A 21,752-nucleotide genomic window follows, 5' to 3' on the forward strand; every position below is an offset into this window, starting at 1 on the left:
AGAGAATTTGATATATATTATGGATGGAAAGGATCATGTTTAGGGATGCCACATAATTCCTTTTATCAAAATCTTATGAGGCAAGCACTTTGAGAGGGAGACAATATGGATGCTCACAGATGACATGTGGGTTGACTACTTTCAAAGTTTGGAACTTCAAGAATATTAATTTTGATGACACAATCATTTTAAGAGTAGGAGAATGTAATAACTTGGATTTGGCCCATGGGTTGGCCTGAAGAGGTCCAAACCACAGTTGCACAAGCTTGGAACATGAGTAGAAGGGAGGAAAAAGACTCCTGATCAGAGTCTTCCTCTCTTCTTAGTATGATAAGATCGGGATGATGGACTTGGCTAAAAATCCTAGATATCCCCTCTACAATAAGGTCTCTTCTCCTCTGAACAATCACCAATCTCTAGATATCATCACTTATTCTCAAGATTTTTCTTCGAGTTTCTCCTCTGATTTCAATGATCGAAATTATGCCTTCAGCCTCGCCAGACCTGATAACCACCTCCACCTTCTTCTCCTTCCTTTTTCGAGTCTTTGGGCAATTTTTGATGCTCAAAGTTCATCCAGTGAGCCGTCAATTTGGATTAAACAGGGCATCCCCTACTTTGTCTTTTTTTTTCCCACCACCACCACTGGTCGTGGCTGCCACTTGGGGTTACTGTCTTACTGTTGATAGATGCTGCCATGGGTCATTGGTGTCGTGCCTGTCTACTGCTATATTGAGAGGGAAAGAGGGAAGAAAGGGGTGGTCCTCTCTTTGAAGAAAGAAGAAGAGGAAGAAAGGGAGAGATTTGTTCTTTTCTCTCTCTACCTTTCTATATTTATCTTTTTCTCTCTCTCTATCTTTTCTCTTTCTTCTTGGATCTAGGAAGAAAAAGATGGATTTGGAAGACTAGATGGTAGCCTCAAGTTGATCTCAAAAGAAGGTTTTAGACTCGTCTGTAACCATTGACTTCCATCTAGTCTGTACTGAGCATCCTTGAATCTCATCCTTGATAATCTTATTGTGCCTTTCTTGCTTTATTCTAACTTGTTTAATGATCCATTGGTTATCTAGATCCAAGCCACTTATGTTTTTCGGATTCTATCACTTAGTTTCTTATGTCTTGGATTTTCTCAGCAATTGATTTTAATTATTATAAATTTCATAAATATTGGATCAATTCTATGGGCATGCAAATAAGTGGATGAGAAAATGATAAGCAAGAGAATTGATGCTCTAATTCTTAAATCAATATAAATCCCTAAATCTTTATTTATTAATTACTCATGTATTAGATAGCATCGATAAATTTGAGATTAAAAGTAATTTGGATATTAGAACTTTAAAAGTAAGAATTTAATGATAATTTATTTTTCTTATGCTGATGATTGATCGAGAATGTCTTAGAATTATATCATTGAGTGGATATAAGTCATAGACTAATAAATCTTATTTCAAAGTTTGTCATCAGTAGAGATAGGAATTCTCAAATATTTATCACCTATTTATATAAAATCTATTTTTATGCATCGGTGATTTTTCTCTGTGGAGTTTTGATAGCTGCATGCTATATATTTATTTATTGAGTATATATGGCTTTGTATGAAGTTATGTATCATATAATGTAGATCCTGATTTGGATGGATGTCAGTACATGTGTGTATCGAATTTTGCAAAAGAGTGATATTGAATTAAAATTACTTGACAAGCATAGTTTGAATTTGTGTGACTGAATTATGGGTTGTAGTGCTCTGGGCTAGCTATGTCGTTCATACTCTATCACAGGTTAGAAATATGGTTGTGGTAGTTTGTGGAACTAGCCACTATATTGATGCCCCATCATGGGCAAGAAACGTGATTATAGTAGTTTAGGATGGAGCACTTATGTCTTCTGGACTGGCCACTATATTGGTGCCCCACCTCGATTAGAAACATGGTTATGGTAGTCAGAGTAGAGTACTTATGGTCCTCCAGACTAGACGCTGTGTTGATGCTCTGCCACAGGCTGAAAATATGATTGTGATAGTCCAGAAGACTAACCATTATATTGATGCCTCATCACAGACTGAAAATGTGATTGTAATAGTCCAAAGCTGAGTATCTAAATATTATCGAATCCGATATACATAATTTAAGAAAAAATATTTGATGTGATTTATTGTACAAAAAGATATATTTGCTATATATATATTTTATGAACATGATATTTTGTAACATGTGATTTATATAAATAACAACTATCGATAATTTTTTATTTATTATTATTATATTGATGTTGATGTATGAGAATTTTTACTGGACTGTAAAGCTCATAATTTTTTTTTTTTTTTTAAGAGTTATAGAATATATTTTTTTGATTATGATTGGGATCACAATTGAAAAAATTGATAAGATTGAGCATCCTCGATACTAGTTGAATGACCAAATTTTGTAACTAGTAAAAGATTTGAGATTTATTAATATAAAATATTATTATGAATTGAGATCAATAATATGCATGGAATTTTGAAGTTACAGAGCCTGATCTCATGATTGAGCTAGGTGTTGGCTTGGAAGCTTGACACTAAGTTGAGTGAGCCAAAGTCAGAATGTATCTGGCTCCCTTCGTCATTTAGCTGGGTACCCGCAACGAGAGCAAGGGTGAAAAAACAACTCAGTTGGAATAATGTTGCTTCTGAATTTCTGTGGTCATTAGAATGTATCTTAGAAAATCATGGAATTGAAATCCCAACGCAAAAAACATGCGTTACAAACGCAAGCTAGATGCTGCAAATGGCAAACATCAATGCATGGAATTGTATTGCCAGCCACAGAAATATAATGCCATATGATATAACTTAATTCTTGCAAGTTCTGAATCTTATAAGATTTCATATTCTTTTAAATTTAGAATGCCGTTCCAAGCACTTGGATCTAAATACAAAAGCTTCCTTCCAGATTTAGATGGACTCTTAGATCAATGACACCCCTCTTTCCCAGGCTCATTGAAAACAAAAAAATCCACTCCCAAAAGTGGAGATATTAGTTCTTGTCAAGTTAATCTGCCATTTAAAAAAAAAAAAAAATCACAACACTAATTAAGCTGCCCGATGTATAAAAGATCAAGTGGTACGGGACTAGTGAAAATGGTATGCTATATGCTAACATGTCAGAAGGTACAGCCAAACAGAAATGATCAGGCTCCCTCCAAGATGCTGTTGGAGATACCATACCTTGTTTCCATTGTCCGAGGAATTATTAATCTTAATTTCTAACAAGAACAAGTTTTCCATTGATACAAGATTGAGATGCAGATGTTACAACAAAAACTCAGCTTGTTCCTTGTGAAAAGGATTTTCTCACCTTATTCTCACACATTTCCACCCATCTCCAAGCTAACTTGCTGAGTATACATACAATTACAGCTTTTAGACTACAATTTTTCAAAAAATCATATTTTGTAGTGCTCAGAACTAAGATCGCCCCACCGAATTTTATGCTTGGCAGCAAGGTAGTGTGCACCAACTGGTCCTCGGCTCCCATAAGGATAAAGCTCAGGAGCTATCCTTTTTTCTTCCAACTCTTTCAGTAATGGAGTGAAGAGCGCCCAAGCAGCCTCCAACTCATCAGAGCGAATGAAAAGCCTCCGTTCCCCTTCAATGGCATCGAGCAGAAGCCTCTCGTAAGCATCCGGTATCTCTTTTGAGTATCTAAAGCAAAACATGGATGCTAAGAATGAAGGAACAACTTGCCTCACCAAACCAATATTCTACAGATGGTAATTCTCTTGATAGATAAATGGCATATTGGCTGAACAATTTGGAAAGCTATACAGTGTTCGGATTAGGTGCTGTCATTCATTCACCACAGTTGATAGTTCAAATTTTAAATGTATACTAACTTAAGAAAGCATCGGGGTTTTATATAAGAACTTTTTCTGCATACTCTCTCATCATAGATTAGTTCTTTATAAAGATCTTTTTTATATATTTGCAAATCAAAATCTCACTTACCTCAGAAATACCCAAATAAAACCCTAGACCTTACTTTCTATCAGCCAAAATGAAATGTTTATTATGTTTCATCTCATTCCTCCTCTCACCTCATCCATTTGGAGCTTCTACTTGCATAACTAAGTTTCTGCTTAACGTTGTTGCCTCCAAGAGTTTAATTCGAGTAATGTTGGCTGGGAGGATCTTGAATTCAATGACAACAAGGTTCAGATGTACAATATACTAGTTAGATGATCCAAAGCTGAGGGGGAGAAAGAGGAAAAAGATGCATTAAATATCTCATTATAGCTGAAGAAAAGTTAATTTTGGTTCTTCTTGGAAAACTTTGGAGATAAGAGAGATCTTAATCTGCAAATATATATGAGTCCTTATAGACAATTAATTTTTTGAGGGTTTGTATGCAAAAAATTCCCTCACACAGTTGGAAGACTAAACCCTGACGGGTAATTAAAGACCGATCATGATGATTGGCATGTATCCTGGTATCTCACCTCATTCCTCCATTCTCCCTGGCCAAAACTCCCCCAACCCCCCACCCCTCCCCACCAAGAAAAGAAAAGAATGGAAAATATTCAATTTAAATACTGAGAAAAGAAAAGATACGGAACAAGATGGAAGAAGCAGATAAAAGATTTAAAGTCAGGTGAAGCATTTTAGTGAGCTTCTGTCAGTTCTGATTATAAACTTGAAACTTATGCTTGTACCTTGCTGCATAAAGCAGATTCAGATTACTTCGATCCAGTCTCATTCCCAAACCAGGGATTTTGTTATTGATCTTTAGGTAGATAGCCTCATCAGGTTGCACCCGGATCACAAGCTCATTTGTAGCTCGATCAAGATCTGTCCCAAAGCTCCTGTATAAATTACCAGGAACATGTCTGAACTGTACTCTAATCTCTGTTCTGCACCCATAAAGAATTACTTTCAATTCTTTACCAATATCAAATCTGCCTCCAAAAGGTAGACCCATTCCATAACAAAAACATATAAGAGATCCTGGACAATTCATAACAACATACCGCCTTGTATGCAATGCTTTTCCAGCCTTCATGAGAAATGGCACTCCATCCCATCTCGCATTATCTATGAAAAGGACAGCAGCAGCAAATGTTGGAGTCAGGCTGTCTCTGGGAACGGTCTTATCATCTGTGTATGCTGGGTATGTAAAACCCCCCTTGGTGTGGCTTTTATATTGCCCTATCACAACATCTTCTAGTTGCAGTGGCTTCATAGAGCGGAGAACTTTCACCTGACATACATGGAACAACTCATAAGCACAGCCAGTTAAAATATAAGCTGGGATTGTCAGCAACCTTCAGCTGTCAATGAGGCTATATAGACTTATGTTTAGCCATCATAGTAACAGATTTATGTTTTGGGCTTATTCACAAGGGAAAAAAAAAATGTAATTCAGTATCGGGGAAAAAAAAGAAACAGAATATGGGGAAGATTGAAAGCGAAAAGACAGAAATAGATATAAGGAGTTGAAAATCCACTCCAAGGAATCAGAACAGCCCATCTGACTCCAAAAAAAAAAAAAAGAATGGTTCATAGAAATTGCTAGAAATTTACAGAAGTTCAATTCTCCAATCAACATGAGCTTGGCAACAAAACTTTTCATAACCAAAATTCAAGAGCAATTGCAGAACTTTCTCCTGGTAGAAATTTTGTGACTAGGAGCATAACTCCAGCGCTGCATGCACATCTTGAAAGTTCAAAGATACCTTCTCATTTCTGATATCCTCGGCATCCAAGCTGATAGGAGTTTCCATTGCAAACAAGGCTAACATCTGAAGCAGATGATTCTGCATGATGTCTCTGATGATACCATAGTTATCAAAGTACCTAATAAGATAAGCCATAAGAACAGATATAAGGTTGTTAAAAAGCATAAAATAATCATGAAAATTAATGAAGTTTGAAGCTAATATTTGATTGACCCTACCCTCCTCGTCCTTCAGTGCCAAAATCTTCAGAAAAGATTAGTTGTACATTTCTTATATACTGTCTCGACCACAGAGGCTCGAAAACAAGATTTGAGAAGCGAAGGACAGATAGGTTTTCAACCAGTTCCTTCCCCAAGTAGTGGTCAATCCTGTAAATGGAAAAAGAAAACACTAATTGTGGGTCCTTACAGAAACACCTAAGTTTACATGTTACATTACCTGAAAATTTGGTCCTCCACCAGAAACTGTTTCAGGCCTCGTGTCAATGCAGCTGAAGATTCAGAGTCTTGGCCAAAGGGTTTTTCAACTATGACCCTCGTCCAGCCATTTGCAGAAGAAGCTGACTTGCTTGCACATTTTACCACATCCATAAATATATTTGGAGGTATTGATAGATAGAAAAGGCGGTTGGAAAGCCTCCCAGCCTGCATAGGTTCTTGCTAAATGAGCAATATCTTTCAATATTTTTTCACATCCTTTCCTACACAAATTTCTTTTGGAAGTTGTGAAATAAGAAAAATATAAATAAAATGGTAAAACTGTGTTAGATTAAAGCTAATTGATAATTAAAAAAAGATGTACATGTGAAGCATTTTTAACTTGATGGTTAGAATTTTGTTTACTTGTGATAGCAAGAACAACCCAGTCAAAAAGCATCAAGGCAATGCTTTGAAGCATATAAGGTACATATAAATTGGCAACAAGTTGGTTAAAACCTTTATTGGAGAAAAATTTTGATATCATATGCATCGGGGAAACAAGACATAAAGACATCTCAGAATGCTGGATTTCCTAGAAGTAACCATTTCCCCAACAACTAGTTCTAACTAATGAACACATAACCTATTAGAACTGTTTTCTTATGAAGGATAATAAAAGTAATAAATGCAGTGTTTCAATATCCCAATAACCATGCTCTCAACAATATCCTAAAAAAGAATTCACAACAATACATTTCACAATAAGCAGCAGAATGATATGTAGAAAACTTCCAACAATTCAACATTTGCAATTAAGACACCAGCTGCAACCACTGGCTAAGAAACAAACCACCGCATCATTTAAGGCCAATATATACCTTAGTAATGCTTAAAATGATACTTTAGCACAATCCTAATTCACCATACCAATGCATACTGCTTGAACAGGACAAAACTGTTGAACAAATATCACCAGGGTCTAAAAGTCGATGAAAATGGCTGGGTCTAGTTGTTTTATGGCAGCCGAACCAGGGTCCATGAATTGATTTCCCCAAAATAACTCCATATGTTTTTGGTTTAGGTCTTCACAAGCATCTATATCATTGATATAGAGTATCATCAAATTATCACAGAGATATTCTGTATGTATCATAGTTAAAAAGAAGCTAGGATATTTTGATAAAGAGCATCATCAAATTATCACAAAGAGATATTCTGTATGTCTCATAGTTGAAAAGAAGCTAGGAGATTACCTGAAAAGGGTCATACATGTCTTGATGAATCCTATGACTTGAGGCAAGGCTACTCATCACAAAAAGGTTCAAAAGAAGCACATCTTGTCTTGAGATAACACCATTGGAAGCAAAAATAATTGCTTTCGAAGGTTCAAAAGAAGCACGTCTTGTCTTGAGATAACACCATTGGAAGCAAAAATAATTGCTTTCGTTATTAGAAAAGAAGGAACGGTTTCTGTTTCTTTTTGCATCATGTTGCTAACAGGCTCAAATGCCAAGCCAAACAAGATTTTAGGCTAAGGTTAATTTGAGAACAAAACTAACTGAAGCACGGACAGCTATTTTTACTGGATTGTCATTCTGTGAGTCACTCTGATTTTTTACTAGCTAAAATTTCATATTCTTGGTAACAATTGCTGGAGTAGTTGAATATGCTGTCTGGCTAGAATAAGGCTTAGGTCAGCAACAAGACAATGAGAATAGCATATTAAACCTTACCACCTCTTACTCTTATTGGTGTCATGTTCATATAGTTGCGCATTTGACAAGATTAAGGAAACACTAAGAATAATAAAAAGCAATGCAGTGTACATGGAGCTGCATGTGATTATAATTCCAGTATTTGCAAACGAAGTTAGGCAATTGTCTGTGGGTACACTTACTGTAAATAGGAAAACTTCTTTGGCTACGTAAACATGAGAAATGTGACTACAACTCTCATAGTCTATATTAGCATACTGCATACCATTATGATACAAAACAATAAATTATGACCTAAAACATTATCATAGTAATTTCACTATTACACATAATATATTAAATTGCTATCATCCTATCATTAGTTAGTAACAAACTTTTCAATACGAAGTTACATATAAAATTATTAAAATAATATGATATCATAATGCCATATGTTAGTTATTTATGTTAAATCATCTATATCATTAGTAATAATCATATTTTCATAATACATCTATTTCTGAAACCTATGAAAATATACCTTTTCATATATTATACAATATTATTAGAATGTACTTTATATAATATGTATCATATACATATAATCTAATATTGTGTTAATATGATACTATAACATAAGTTATAGCATATTTAGTACTATATGACAATATTAAATATATCAAAAATATTAATTTATTTTTACATCTTAGAGTATGGAGTTTTAATGTGGATATCTTAATAATACTATTATTATTGTAATATTATTAAACTAGGAAGAATGGAGAAGAGTAAAGCGGGAATAATAAAGAAATGGTAAAGTGGGCATCTGGAATAAAAAAGTTGCAATAGACATTTCACAAGGAATATGCATTGCTAGTTCACTTTTTCTTATTCTTGAACCAAATGCAATCATGTAATACACAATCCAGACCCCACCCAATTAAGTTATACCCGTTATAAATTAACTCATCTTATGGAAACCATCCCCATTACACTTGCAAGTTGCCACATGAAGTAGAGGATGGAGAAAATGACTAAATAAAAACAAAAAAAAGAAAGAAATGATAGACACTTTCATTTGGAAGTCAACATTCAATCCAAGTAAATGCTACAACCACAACAAGGCATGCAAGCAATTCCTTTAGTGCTTATCCTGTAGCTGTTAGAAACCTAGATGTACACAAAACCTTGCCTGAAGGAAAATCTGCATTAAGGCAACTAACCCAAGCCTAATATAAATCCAAGTGATCTTCAATAGCATCATTCTCTTGGGAAATAAAAGAGCACAAGTCTCATAAGCAAGTGATATTACATGATACAACAAGCTCTGAACATCATCAAAATTGTATCTCACACATGGACGAGAATATTATTAATGGCATAAGAAAAGCTTCATATAATATTTTAAAATTGTTAAGAATTGTCACTTATTAGATTTGGTATTCTATTGGGTCTGTCCGGTAGGAGTACTATTAGTCTATTTATGTTTTATCTTAAGTTGTACCGAAGGAGTAGGAGACCAGGTGTACTCACTAAATATGGGCACATTACCCATGAATAATGATAGATTTTCCTCCCTCTTCTTTCTAACATGGTATCAGAGCGTGATCTCGATTAAGGTTCACGCTCACGCCGCCAACCGCCTTCCCCCCCTTTCTTCTCTCTCTTTCTCTTCCCTCGCGTTCCTCCTATTCCAATCTCGCGGCTCGCGAATGCCTCCCACTCGTCCCCCTCCCTCCACACCCGGTCAGATCACCTTCCGATCTCGCACGAGAGGCCATGCGGTCATCGCTCCCAGCAGCAGCAACCATGTTCGATTGCTCCGCCGGCCATGCGCGGCTCCTCTTCCACCACCGTGCGGATGCTTTGCTGCCTCCATCTCTCCTCCTAGCATCCATCCGCGGCCTGCTAGCCTCCAACCAATATCTTCGACATCCGCAAATTTTTGATCGGCCTTCTCCGGTTCTTGCCGTCATCCGCGAAGGTCCTTGTTGGTGTTCGATCTCTTCTAGCTCGTCTTCAATCGATCGGATTTCTTCATCGAACATGATCGGCACATAAAGAAGTCTCCATCGTCGCTCATCTTTTTTTATGCGCTAAGATTTTTTTTTTTGTCAACATCTTTTTCTCTCGTTCCGCTACGATGACCTCCTCCTCTGTAGATATGAAGCCGTTGACCACTACTCTCGAAACCACCGTCAAGCTGACGGGGTCCAACTATCTCCAGTGGTCACGTGCCTTTCGCTTCCTCATCGACTCACAGTGGAAACTTCATCATCTGGATGAAGATAAAGGATTTACTGAATGGCAGTCGAATGATTATCTTGTTATGACCATGCTTCTCAATAGTATGGAATCTTATGTCAGCTCCAATGTTGTTTTTCTTAGAACTGCAAAGGAGATGTGGGAAGCCTTGCATTAAATGTATTCTGATGACAAGAATGTCTTGTGCATCTATGCACTCTATGAGAAAATCTTTGCCTTGAAACAGGATGGCAGATCCATCCATGAATACTTTGCAGATCTGAAAGGGCGACTGGACGCACTTCAAGTGTATCATCCTCTCTCTGTGGATATCTCGGTTGCAAAGGGCCAACGAGAAGAATTTTTTTTTGCCAAATTTTTTTCAGGTTGGATGACTCACTCAGCCATGTCCGCTCCCATATTCTTTCTGATCTTGTTCTTCCATCCTTGGCTAGTGCTATGTCCCGTGTGCTTCATGTTAGCCCTTCTTCCTCGGGCAATGACTTATCCGCTGCCAATGGGGGAGAACATTCAGCACACCTCGCTAGCCGAGGTCGAGGACGTGGGGGTGGCGGACATGGGCAAGGCTGGCAGAATTCGTGGCCTCCTTGCATCCATTGTGGTCGACAGAATCATCCCTTTGATCAATGTTGGTAGAAGTTTGGTCAACCGGATGCCCCCAAGCCAAGACAGGCATCTTCTAGTTCTGGCCCTGAGGCCAAAGTGGCACACTCTACTGCAACTGGTGAATCTGAGGATTGATCTATGACTCTCTCAAAGGCCGAATATGAGCAGCTTCTCAGGCGTACAACATCTCTTCATATTGTCTCCACTACATCAGATAGTGCTTCTGCTGTCATCCAGGGTCATCCTTGGATTCTTGATTTTGGTGCCTCTCACCATATGACAGATATTCGCTCTCTTTTTTCTTCTCTTCACCTGTCATCATCTCTAGCTCGTCTCTCTTACTGATGGATCACCATCTAAGGTTTCTGACAAGGGTACAGTCAAACCCTTATCATCTCTTACATTGAATGATGTCTTCTTTGTTCTTCAATTTTCCGTTAGTCTTCTTTCAATCAGCAGTCTAACTCGTGAACATAACTGTTTAGTTACCTTCTTTCCTTCCTACTATATTTTTCAGGATCTCCAGACAAGGAAGACGATTGGTGGAGGGCTTGAATCTGATAGTCTATACTATCTTCATGCGCCTCTAGTTGCAGCACCAAAGGCTTTGATGGCAGATTCTTCTTTTTTATGGCATCGTCGGCTTGGGCATCCTACACCGACCAAGTTATTTCCTTTTGTTTTTATTCCTTCTACCTTGAATCATTTTGATTGTGAGGCTTGCGAGTTAAGTAAGCACCATCGTCTCTTTTTCTATTCATGAAAATAATAGGAGACTAGCTCCTTTTGATCTAGTGCACTCTGATGTTTGGGGTCCTAGCCCTACCACTGCCTTTTTGAGCTTTCATTATTTTGTCACATTTATTGATGATTATTCAAGAATGACTTGATTTTTTTTGTTGAAAAATCGTTTAGAAATCTGTGATGTGTTTCAAAAATTCTATAATGAAGCGCAAAAACAATTCTCAACCTCGATTAAAGTTTTGCGTATAGACAATGCTATGGAATATGCCCGATCTACTCTATTGATGTCTTTTTGGAGCTCTAAGGGCATTATCCATCAGTCTTCATGTGCTTACACATCTCAGCAAAATGGTGTTGCTGAAAGAAAGAACAGACATCTACTGAAAGTTGCTCGAACGATAATGTCACATATGTCCGTTCCAAAGCAATATTGAGGAGACGCTATTCTAATGGCATGCCATTTAATCAATAGGGTTCCATCCTCAGTTCTGTCTGGTAAAAGTCCTTTTTGTTGTAGATATCCATCTGTGGAACCTTTTCTTCTTCCACCCAAAATCTTTGGTTGTGTTTGTTTTGTATACACTTTGGGACCGAGTCATGACAAGCTGTCTCCTCGCTCTATACGATGTATCTTTCTTGACTATTCATATAGTAAAAAAAGTTATCGCTGTTATGACCCATCCCAACGCCGCCTTTATGTCTTCGCCGATGTCACCTTTTTTGAAACAACTCCTTACTTTTCTAAACATCCCGTGCCATCAGACACATTGTCTCACAACATTCCTCTTCCTCCCCTGCTCCCTCCTATGGATGATGATGCATCTGAGGGTCGCCCTCAAAAGCCTGTGCAGGTGTACACTCGGTGCAATAAGGAACAAGGAGTCGATCAGCTCGTGCCGCCATCAACTCCTCAGATATCCACTCCTCCCTTTTCTGATTTACATCTTCCTATTGCTGTTCGAAAAGGAAAGAGGACCCCCACTGCTCATCCCATTGCTAATACAATTTCTCATGATCATTTAAGCTTTTCTTTTCATACCTTTGCCTTGTCTTTATCTTCTGTGGCTATTCCTAACAATTATTAGGAAGCTCTCTCTGATCCTAAGTGGAAGGCAGCAATGGATGAAGAAATGGCAGCTCTTGTTTCTCGTGGTACTTGGGATCTTGTCACTCCTCCATCTGGGGTGAAGCCAGTTGCTTGCAGATGGGTATTCATTGTTAAATATCTACTTGATGATTCTATTGATAAATATAAGGCGCACCTGGTTGCAAAAGGTTTGACACAAACCTATGGTGTTGACTACTTTAAAACCTTCTCTCCTGTTGCCAGGCTTAACTCTGTTCGGATTGTTCTCTCTATTGCTGTTAATTTAGGCTGGGAGATGTTGCAGTTGGATGTTAAAAATGCCTTCTTGTATGGTGATCTGCATGAGGAAGTGCATATGGAGCAACCTCCAGAGTATGTTGCTCAGGGAGAGAAAGGATGTAGGCTCAAGAAGGCTATTTATGGTCTAAAACAGAGTCTGCATGCCTGATTTGATAAATTTTGCAAAGTTGTTGGGGCTGTTGGTCTCAGGAAGAGCTACTCTGATCATTCAGTGTTTATTCGACATGGTCCTACTGATCTTGTTGTTCTCGTTGTCTATGTTGATGATATTTTACTTACAGGAAGTGACAAAGATGGCATTCGTATTGTTCGGAAATATCTGCAGCAGCAATTCACGATTAAGGATTTAGGCCGATCTAAATATTTTCTGGACATTGAGTTTGCATTCAGCAAAAAGGGTGTGCCTCTTTCCTAGAGAAAATATACATTAGACTTGCTGACAGAGACAAGTCTTCTGGGATGCAAACTAGCTGAAACTCCTATTATGACTCAACCTGTTTTTTGGAACTCAAAAGCAGAAAACTTCCATGATGTTGTCCGATATCGTAGGTTAGTTGGAAAACTGATCTACCTCACTGTTACTCGACCGGACATCTCTTATCCTATTGGCTTGGTTAGTCAGTTCATGTAACAACCCAAGATGTGTCATTGGAAAGCTGTGATCAAAATTCTAAGGTATATTAAGGGATCTCCCAGGAAAGGCCTATTGTATCAGAGGCACGATCACCTTCGGGTAGAGACTTTTTCCAATGCAGATTATGCCGAATCAATTTCTGGTAGAAGGTCCACTTCTGGCTATTGCACGTATGTGGAAGGCAACCTTATTACCTGGCGAAGTAAGAAACAAAATGTGGTGGGCAGGTCTAGTGCTGAGGTAGAATTTCGGACAATGGCTCATACTGCATGTGAGATTATATGGATGAGATCGCTGCTGTGTGACTTAGGTGTCTCTCACATAAAGCCGATGAAAATGTTTTGTGATAACCAAACTGCTATCTACGTTACTAACAATCCAATCTTTCATGAACGAACCAAGCATATTAAAGTTGACTGCCACTTCGTCCGAGATGTTGTTATGTCAGAAATTGTTAAGACTCTCACATTGCTACTTAGGAACAGACTGCTGATCTGTTTACCAAACCTTTATATGCTGTTTGATTTTCTTATCTTTGCAATAAGCTGGACATGTTTGATATATATGCTCCAGCTTGAGGGGGAGTGTTAAAAATTATCACTTATTAGATTTGATATTCTATTGCGTTTGTCCGATAGGAATACTGTTAGTCTGTTTATGTTTTATCTTAAGTTGTACCGAAAGAGTAGGAGGCCAGGTGTACTCATTAAATATGGGCACATTACCCATGAATAATGGTAGATTTTCCTCCCTCTTCTTTCTAACAAAGATGTTTATAATCCGGAAAGCACTGATATTACCTCATGTTTTTTTATCTCTTTATCTAGCTCTGCAAAATTTTCCTCAGAATCGTATTGGCCTGAATGGTAAAAACATCTTCCCAAAAACTGCTCCATCTTTTCACTACAATTCTCCCTGAAAAGTCAGCAGAAACATTGAGCAAATGGAAAGAGTCAAATGCAGTTCCCAAAACACATGACATTACCCTTAAAACAGAATCTATAATTAAATTATTTAAAAATGATTTCACAATTAAATTTCCTAAAACACCACTTGTGGAAAGCATAAAACTGGCTGAAGTTTGAAAAATTTCACAGAAGCAGTAACCTTTTATCAATTCTGCAAGTGAGTGTTTTGCTGACCATGTTTCGTAATTCAGTATCCGTCATCTTACTCCGAGCATAGCCAAATATTGTGAAATGCTGCAGATATACAAATCTACACATTGTGACATTCTAACACATTCTACATGGAAGAAAAAAACAAAATTCCAAGCTAGTTAGTAAAGTGAATACGTAGAAATGAGAAGTATAAGTAATCAGACCTCAGGGAGGCAGTCTTCATAATATAGTGCAAATAATGCAGGAAATATCTTCTTCTTAGCAAGGTCTCCAGAGGCTCCAACTACAGTGATACTAACCGTAGAGTTCTCTCTAGTACTAAGGCCTGCTAAATCTCGATATTCCTCAGCAGATATAGCTGATGACACACCATTTTCTACTTTCTTCAAATCAATTTCTTTTGCAGGAGAAATAGGTAAAGTTCTAGCTGCTATGCAATACCAATATGACCTTTTAGATAGGTTGATATCTAAATAATGTTTTTGCATTTGAAAATCACTGAACTGTGAAAGAAGAAATATACAAATAAAATAGAACTATTGTAATTTAAATGAATTTAAATTGCCAATCAAACATATAGAGAAGGGAGATGATGGATGAAAACCTGAAGGAATGGAACATCAAAACAAGGTTAAAAAAAAATTGTTCACAATAAAACTAGATAGTTCTTTTTTTTTTTTTTTGAAAATAGCTAGGGGATTTGGAATAGAATCCAGATAAATATAAGTAGTTTAATTGCAGCGACAAATTAAAAAGAAATACTACACATTTAAGAATACACAAATCAATTGAGAAAAATAAACAAAATCTAGGACCAAGAAAATTATAAGATTCAAATAGTTCCATCAGATTATAAGAGGAAATGGACTAATTAACTAATCAAGGTATATTAGAAAGGTGCCATCTCCCATAAACAGGATTTTCAAATTCTTACTACCCTAATTAAACACAAGATTTACATACCTTTATGACCAGGTGCTTTTGGTCTACTAATTAGGGTTAAAACATTTTTATCAAGGTCAAACCAGCATCTAATATTTTTGAGAGAAGAATATGCTCATGCCCCACGAGCCTCAGATTCAGAATCTGGCATGGCTGCCAATTTTAGAACCTAATAAACACATCAAAAACACCTACTGTCCATGAAAAGCTAAATTCTTTATTGGGATCATAAGTTCATTACATCATAATTCCATTGAGTTGAGAGGCAACTTCACCTATTTGAAGTGGATATATAATTGTCTTTCTTTTTAATATCCTATATAAACAGCTTGATTTCTTTCTTTTTTTTTTTTTTGTTTTATTGTGGCAAAAGAAGGTTGTCTCCTTATAGTCCAACTTTTAACTTTAGTAATGAAGAAATAAGTTATGTGCTATGCAGCTTTCCTTCTCCTTCAGCATTTTTCACTATCTTTTATTGCACATCGATTTCATTTCTAAACAGGACATATGAATGCCATTCATCCTATCACATGCAATCTTATACCACCATACATGATCAGCACCAGATGTCCAGCAATGCCCTACCATTCCCATAGCCATTCTAACCCTTTTGCAATTTGCAGCAACTACCCCTCTAACACCACACCACCATCATCATTCCGCCACTATTCACCCCTTCATACCTCAATGCCAACCTATATGTCCAACTTTCCTTTCATAGGTTCCATTAGCAACAGACTAGTACCGTGGCGCCACCACTAATCATCTTCCAGTATGTTGCCTCGCACCACCCTCTACTGGAATGCTCTACTCTTTGAACTAAGGTTTGCCATCTCGGTACTAGATCCCAGACCAGTACCATTCTATTACAATGTCGGTATGTAGTTTGATACAGTATGAAATAGCATATCGATACAAGACTGATATGATATAGTAGACCCTATAATGGATGATATGGGGTGGTACAACAGACCATTCTCCGAACCATCATTGCAACAATGCACTATGCCCTTTATGATCATGTCAATGCAAACCTTAATGTGGACAGGTAGTACGATGATGTTTGACGAGGATTGTGCAAGGTAGGGGAAAATGGTGGTCAAATGGGGAGAGGAAGAAAAATTTGGGCAGAATTGCATTAGATAGCAGCAAAGTGCTTGGCAGTATGCGCTCATGTGTTATCTCAATTCCTAACTAAGACGAGGATAATCTAATAGTTGAGATTTGGCCCATCAAACAATATTTGACAATGACTCTAAAGACTTGAGAAGCTCCCCCAATATAAGCATCAGTTACTTATCATATAATATCGGCAAAAAGAAATGCTTGGTGAAATCAAGACTTACAGATGACAGAAATGAAAGCAATAGTTGAAGAAATACAAAAGAAGGAATACTTGGGGAGATCAGAACTTACAGAAAGCAATACTTGGTGAATTTAGTCTTATATATGCCAATATAATCTTAAATAGGAAGAGGCTTAACAACCCTATTCTAGGAGCTGAAAGCAATTAGTTTATGTTTACTATCTATGCAATCAAAATGAACCTCCAAAAAGCCATCAAGAAGCAGAGTCAATGGTGATGATAGTTAAAATGGTGGCATCTCATCTCTCAGCTGACATGTTCAAGTGGAATGCCGAAGTTTTGAATAGGAGAATCTTAGGGGAGAAAACTATTAGGATTTGACGCTTCGAGATTCAGCCCACATTGAGCCTACAACGAGGTTCGCGGCGAAAAACGGAGTCCAACGAGATCAAGATCACCTGAAACGGAGCTCGGATGGAGGAGATACGAACTTTTGAAGTCGGCACAAGATTCGAGGCAGCGGAGGATCGCCGGCGGCCGGCGGCCGGCGGCGGCGGCGCGACCGCAGGCGGCGGCGCGCGGGACGCGCGACCCATGCGGGCGGGCGGCACAGGCGGGCGGGCGGCCCAGGCGGGCTCGCGGCCCAGGCGCGCGCGGGCGCGGGCCGGCCCAAGCTCAGGCGGCCTGCTGGCCATTTTCCCCGGTCCACCATGGATCGGGCGGTCCACGACTGGGCCTGTGGACCGCACAGACGTTTCCCACGCGTTTCGCGCGGTCCACGGCACTATTCCGTGGACCGGTCGCGATCGGAGGGCGTGAGTTGATCTGTTTTTTAATCCGACGGTTCAGAACCTGATTTGGGTTGATTAAGGACTCTTAAACCTAATCTAATTGGATTTTAACCCTTTAAAAGGGTCTGTGGACGAACAGTAAAGAGTGGTTCGGTTTTTTTGCTGAGGCCGCGCGGAACCCGAGAAGAGGAAGAAGAGAGAGGCGGAGGCGCTGAGAGACAAGGAGCACGAGGCTCCTGGACAGCATCGCCAGGCACTTCAGGAGTTCAGGGGGTCTTCCAAGAGAGAGAGAGCTTTTGTGAGGGAAACTTCTAGTGAGAGAGAATTGGGTGTACAAGGGTTGAGGGTGAGGTCTCCTCTTGTAAAATTTCTTTTTCATAGTGAAGTTTGCATGCCCCGTGGAAGCGAGCCCTTTTGTGGCTGATCCACGTATTTTAATTGTTTTTTCTTTTGTTTTGTTTCTTCTTTCTTCCTGCTACATCGCGTGGTACTGAAAAGGTCTTGGAAGATGATGTCCAGACCAGACATCCACCCAACAAGTGGTATTAGAGCAAGGCGGTACAAGAATGCAGATTGTAGTGGTGGTGAGCAAGACTGAAGATGGAGAAGACAGGAACAATCAAGATGGAGATCAACAAGTTCGATGGTAAGAGCAATTTCTCCTTGTGGCAGGCAAAGATGAAGGACGTGCTCATCCAACAGAGGTTGATCGATGCTCTCTTGTGCGATGAGAAGCCGACCACCATAGAGGTGTAGGATTGGAAACGGCTACAGATGCAGGCGGTGAGTACCATCCGCATGTACCTGACGGATGAGGTGGTAATCCATGTACTGAGCGAGACTTCCCCGACGGTGCTGTGGTCGAAGCTCGAGGAGTTGTACATTGCGAAGTCTCTCACCAACACTCTTTTCCTCTGGAGGTAGTTTTACCAACTGCGGATGACTGAGGGACAGAGCGTGCAGGAGGATCTGAGCCACTTCCAGAAGATTCTCACCGACCTCTTTAGCGTTGGCGAGAATGTTGAGGAGAAGACCAGGGCGCTGGTTTTGCTGGCGTCGCTTCCCCCTTCGTACGAGTCCTTGGTGACTGCTCTTCTAGTGAGGAAAAGCACCATCAAGATGGATGAGGTCATCGCGGCGATACTCCAGAACGAGGTTCTCAGGAGGGAGAACCCAGCTTCGAGCTCAGGTGGCGGTAGCTCAGCTTTGGTGGCTTCTGGAGGAGCAGGAGGCGGTAGACGGAGCGACAGGAGATCGCAACGAGGACGGTTCAAGTCCAGGAGGGACTTGAGCAAAATCAGATGTTACCGGTATGAGGAGTTGGGGCGTCTAGCCAGAGATTGCCCTCAACTAAAAAATCGGACGGTGGCTGCTGTAGCGATGGCCGGCAGCGATTCAGATGGAGATGTCCTGGAGATATCTGACGAGGTATCTACTTCTTCCCAGCAGTAGATATTAGATTCTGCTTGCCCCTATCATGTATGTTGCAGAGAGGAGCAGTTTGACTCCATGGAGAACAGTGAGGGCACTGTATATCTGCCGGATGGATCGAACTATGTGATCAGAGGCATTGGGACGGTCAGCTAGAGGATACATGATGGTGCAGTGAGGAGATTGGGGGAGGTCCGATACATACCCGATTTCAGGCGGAATTTTATCTCACTTAGTAGACTGGATTCGAGAGGCTACAGGACGGTAGCTGGTGGAGGAATCCTGAGGGTGTTACGCGGCGATAAGATTGTGCTGGAGGGGAAGAAGAGGAGCAGAGGATATTATTACCTGGCAGGGAGCCCAGTGCGAGGTGGAGCTTCGGGAGCCAGGCGGAGCCCAGAGCGAGGTGGAGCTCCAGGAGGCAGATTGGGCACGAGACAGGAGACACGAGAGGACGAGAGACGACGTCGCAAGGTGAGATTTCTATTGTCGCAGGATGATACTCCGAGCAGGTCTCAGGTCAGGAGGAGCACAGCATACGACGGAGATGGGATCGAGCAGCCTGGCTCGACTCCCATGTTTGCCCATCCATGATCAGCAGGCGATTGCCCCAGGGCATGGGGGTGAGGAGATCCAGAAGCTCTCGGAGTTTGGAGGAGGCCGAATATCGAGTCGAGGTGGAGATTATTAGGATTTGACGCCTCGAGATTCAGCCCATATTGAGCCCATAGCGAGGTTCGCGGCGAAAAACGGAGTCCAACGAGACCAAGATCATCTGAAACGGAGCTCGGATGGAGGAGATACGAGCTTTTGAAGTCAGCATGAGATTCGAGGCGGTGGAGGATCGCCGGCGGCCGGCGGTGGGCGGCGGCGATGAGCGGGACGCGCAACCCAGGCCCGTGCGGGACGTGCGACCCACGCGGGCGGGCGGCCCAGGCGGGCGTGCGGCCCAGGCGGGCGCACGGCCCAGTCGGGCGCGCGGCCCAGGCGCGCCAGGCCCGCGCCCGGGCGCGGGCCGGCCCAGGCCCAGGTGGCTTGCTGGCCATTTGCCCCGATCCACCGTGGACTGGGAGTCCACGGCTGGGCCTGTGAACCGCGTGAACGTTTTCCACGCGTTTCGCGCGGTCCACGGCACTATTCCGTGGATCGGTCGCGATCGGAGGGCGTGGGTTGATCTGTTTTTTGATCCGACGGTTCAGAACCTGATTTGAGTTGATTAAGGACTCTTAAACCTAGTCTAATTAGATTTTAACCCTTTAAAAGGGTCTGTGGACGAACAGTAAAGAGTGGTTCGGTTTTTCTGCTGAGGCCATGCGGAACCCGAGAAGAGGAAGAAGAGAGAGACGGAGGCGCTGAGAGACAAGGAGCAGGAGGCTCCTGAACAGCGATCGCCAGGCACTTCAGGGGTTCAGAGGGTCTTCCAAGAGAGAGAGCGCTTTTGTGAGGGAAACTTCTAGTGAGAGAGAATTGGGTGTACAAGAGTTGAGGGTGAGGTCTCTTCTTGTAAATTTTTTTTTTCATAGTGAAGTTTGCATGCTCCGTGGAGGCGATTCCTTTTGTGGCTGATCCACGTATTTTGATTATTTTTTCTTTTGTTTTGTTTCTTCTTTCTTCCTGCTGCATCGCGTGGTACTGAAAAGATCTTGGAAGGTGGTGTTCAGGCCAGACATCCACCCAACAAAAACTTCCTATAGAGCAATACTAAATACAGGAGTATACCAAATATCATAAATGGAAGCTAGGCATTAAATCTAAACATTTGGTTCATGGCAAAGGTAAAGTAGCATACGATAAAGCACATGACAAACACTCGTCTTGGTTGGGAGTTTGGGGAAGAAAAGAAAAGAAAAGAAAATATTAGTAAGGAGATAAAAGAAAAGAAAAAAAAGAAAGTGTATTTTTTTCCTTTTGGTTGGAAGTTTAACGAAAGAAAAAAAATAATTTCTTCTCTTCTTGATTGGAAGCAAAGAAGAAAGAAAAAAAAAATATATTACAACATTCTTTTACTATTATATCCTTGAAAGAAACCCAATAAACCCAAAAAAGGAACCAAAAAAAATCTTATCTTTTAATTTTTTTATTTTTTTTATTTTTATTAATTTTTTCCATCCACATGAGTCTCAATCAGATGGAAGGCTTAGGTGGAAGGTTTGAAATAAGCTTTAAAATTAAAATATAATATTAATTTTGTTCTTCATTATTAAAAAGATAAGATAGAAATTATAAAAGATTCATTAACTCTCAATTCTTTTCTTTCCAAATCCGCTCTATTTGGAGGAGAAAAAAATTACAAATTTGAGGGAATTTGTAGTCCCTCTGTTTCTCTCCTTTTTGCTCCTCCTCTTTTATAAACAAATTCTCAATCAAGAGAAAGTATTAACTTTCTCTCCCATTCTTTTCTCTTCTCTCCGATTCTTCTGTCCCAGCCAAGGCGTCGAGGATACATAACACTAATCGTAATTTCCAAAAGATTTGCTATATAGTCTTAACCCTTCCCAAAATGATCTCCACTATCCATACGACAATAGACGACAACACCTAGCAGAAACCAAGAAAAGTTTAAAATGCACTCGAATTGCACGCACTCCCTGTCAAAATTATTCCTTTGAATTGTAAATAAAAATTAAAGTGCAAGGTTATACAATCCAAATCATAGGTTCCCCAAAAGAGAAATTTTTTTCGGGGGTTTTAGAATCG

At 39.9% G+C, this 21,752-nt stretch overlaps 1 protein-coding gene across 3 annotated transcripts in view; it reads right to left on the bottom strand.

The window, feature by feature from the left end:
- Window positions 1-3,218: 3,218 nt before the first annotated feature.
- LOC105048984 (glucose-6-phosphate 1-dehydrogenase, chloroplastic) overlaps window positions 3,219-21,752 on the bottom strand; it is a 19,143-nt gene continuing 609 nt past the window's right edge. Inside the window, exons 2-10 of one of the 3 annotated variants that reach the window (XM_073261090.1) lie at window positions 14,789-15,015; window positions 14,572-14,666; window positions 14,265-14,379; window positions 6,154-6,359; window positions 5,934-6,083; window positions 5,713-5,833; window positions 5,008-5,237; window positions 4,693-4,890; window positions 3,219-3,629 (exon numbers count right to left, since the gene is read on the bottom strand). In XM_073261090.1, the coding sequence (XP_073117191.1) occupies window positions 3,602-3,629; window positions 4,693-4,890; window positions 5,008-5,237; window positions 5,713-5,833; window positions 5,934-6,083; window positions 6,154-6,359; window positions 14,265-14,379; window positions 14,572-14,666; window positions 14,789-15,015 (1,370 nt within the window). In that variant the 3' untranslated portion in view covers window positions 3,219-3,601. Of the gene's footprint in view, window positions 3,686-4,692; window positions 4,891-5,007; window positions 5,238-5,712; window positions 5,834-5,933; window positions 6,084-6,153; window positions 6,360-14,264; window positions 14,380-14,571; window positions 14,667-14,788; window positions 15,016-21,752 lie in introns of all 3 variants that reach the window. The other 2 variants (XM_010928510.4, XM_010928511.4) reach the window with 2 other exon arrangements.

Source organism: Elaeis guineensis, chromosome 7 (genome assembly GCF_000442705.2).
Source record: "Elaeis guineensis isolate ETL-2024a chromosome 7, EG11, whole genome shotgun sequence".
NCBI lineage: Eukaryota > Viridiplantae > Streptophyta > Magnoliopsida > Arecales > Arecaceae > Elaeis > Elaeis guineensis.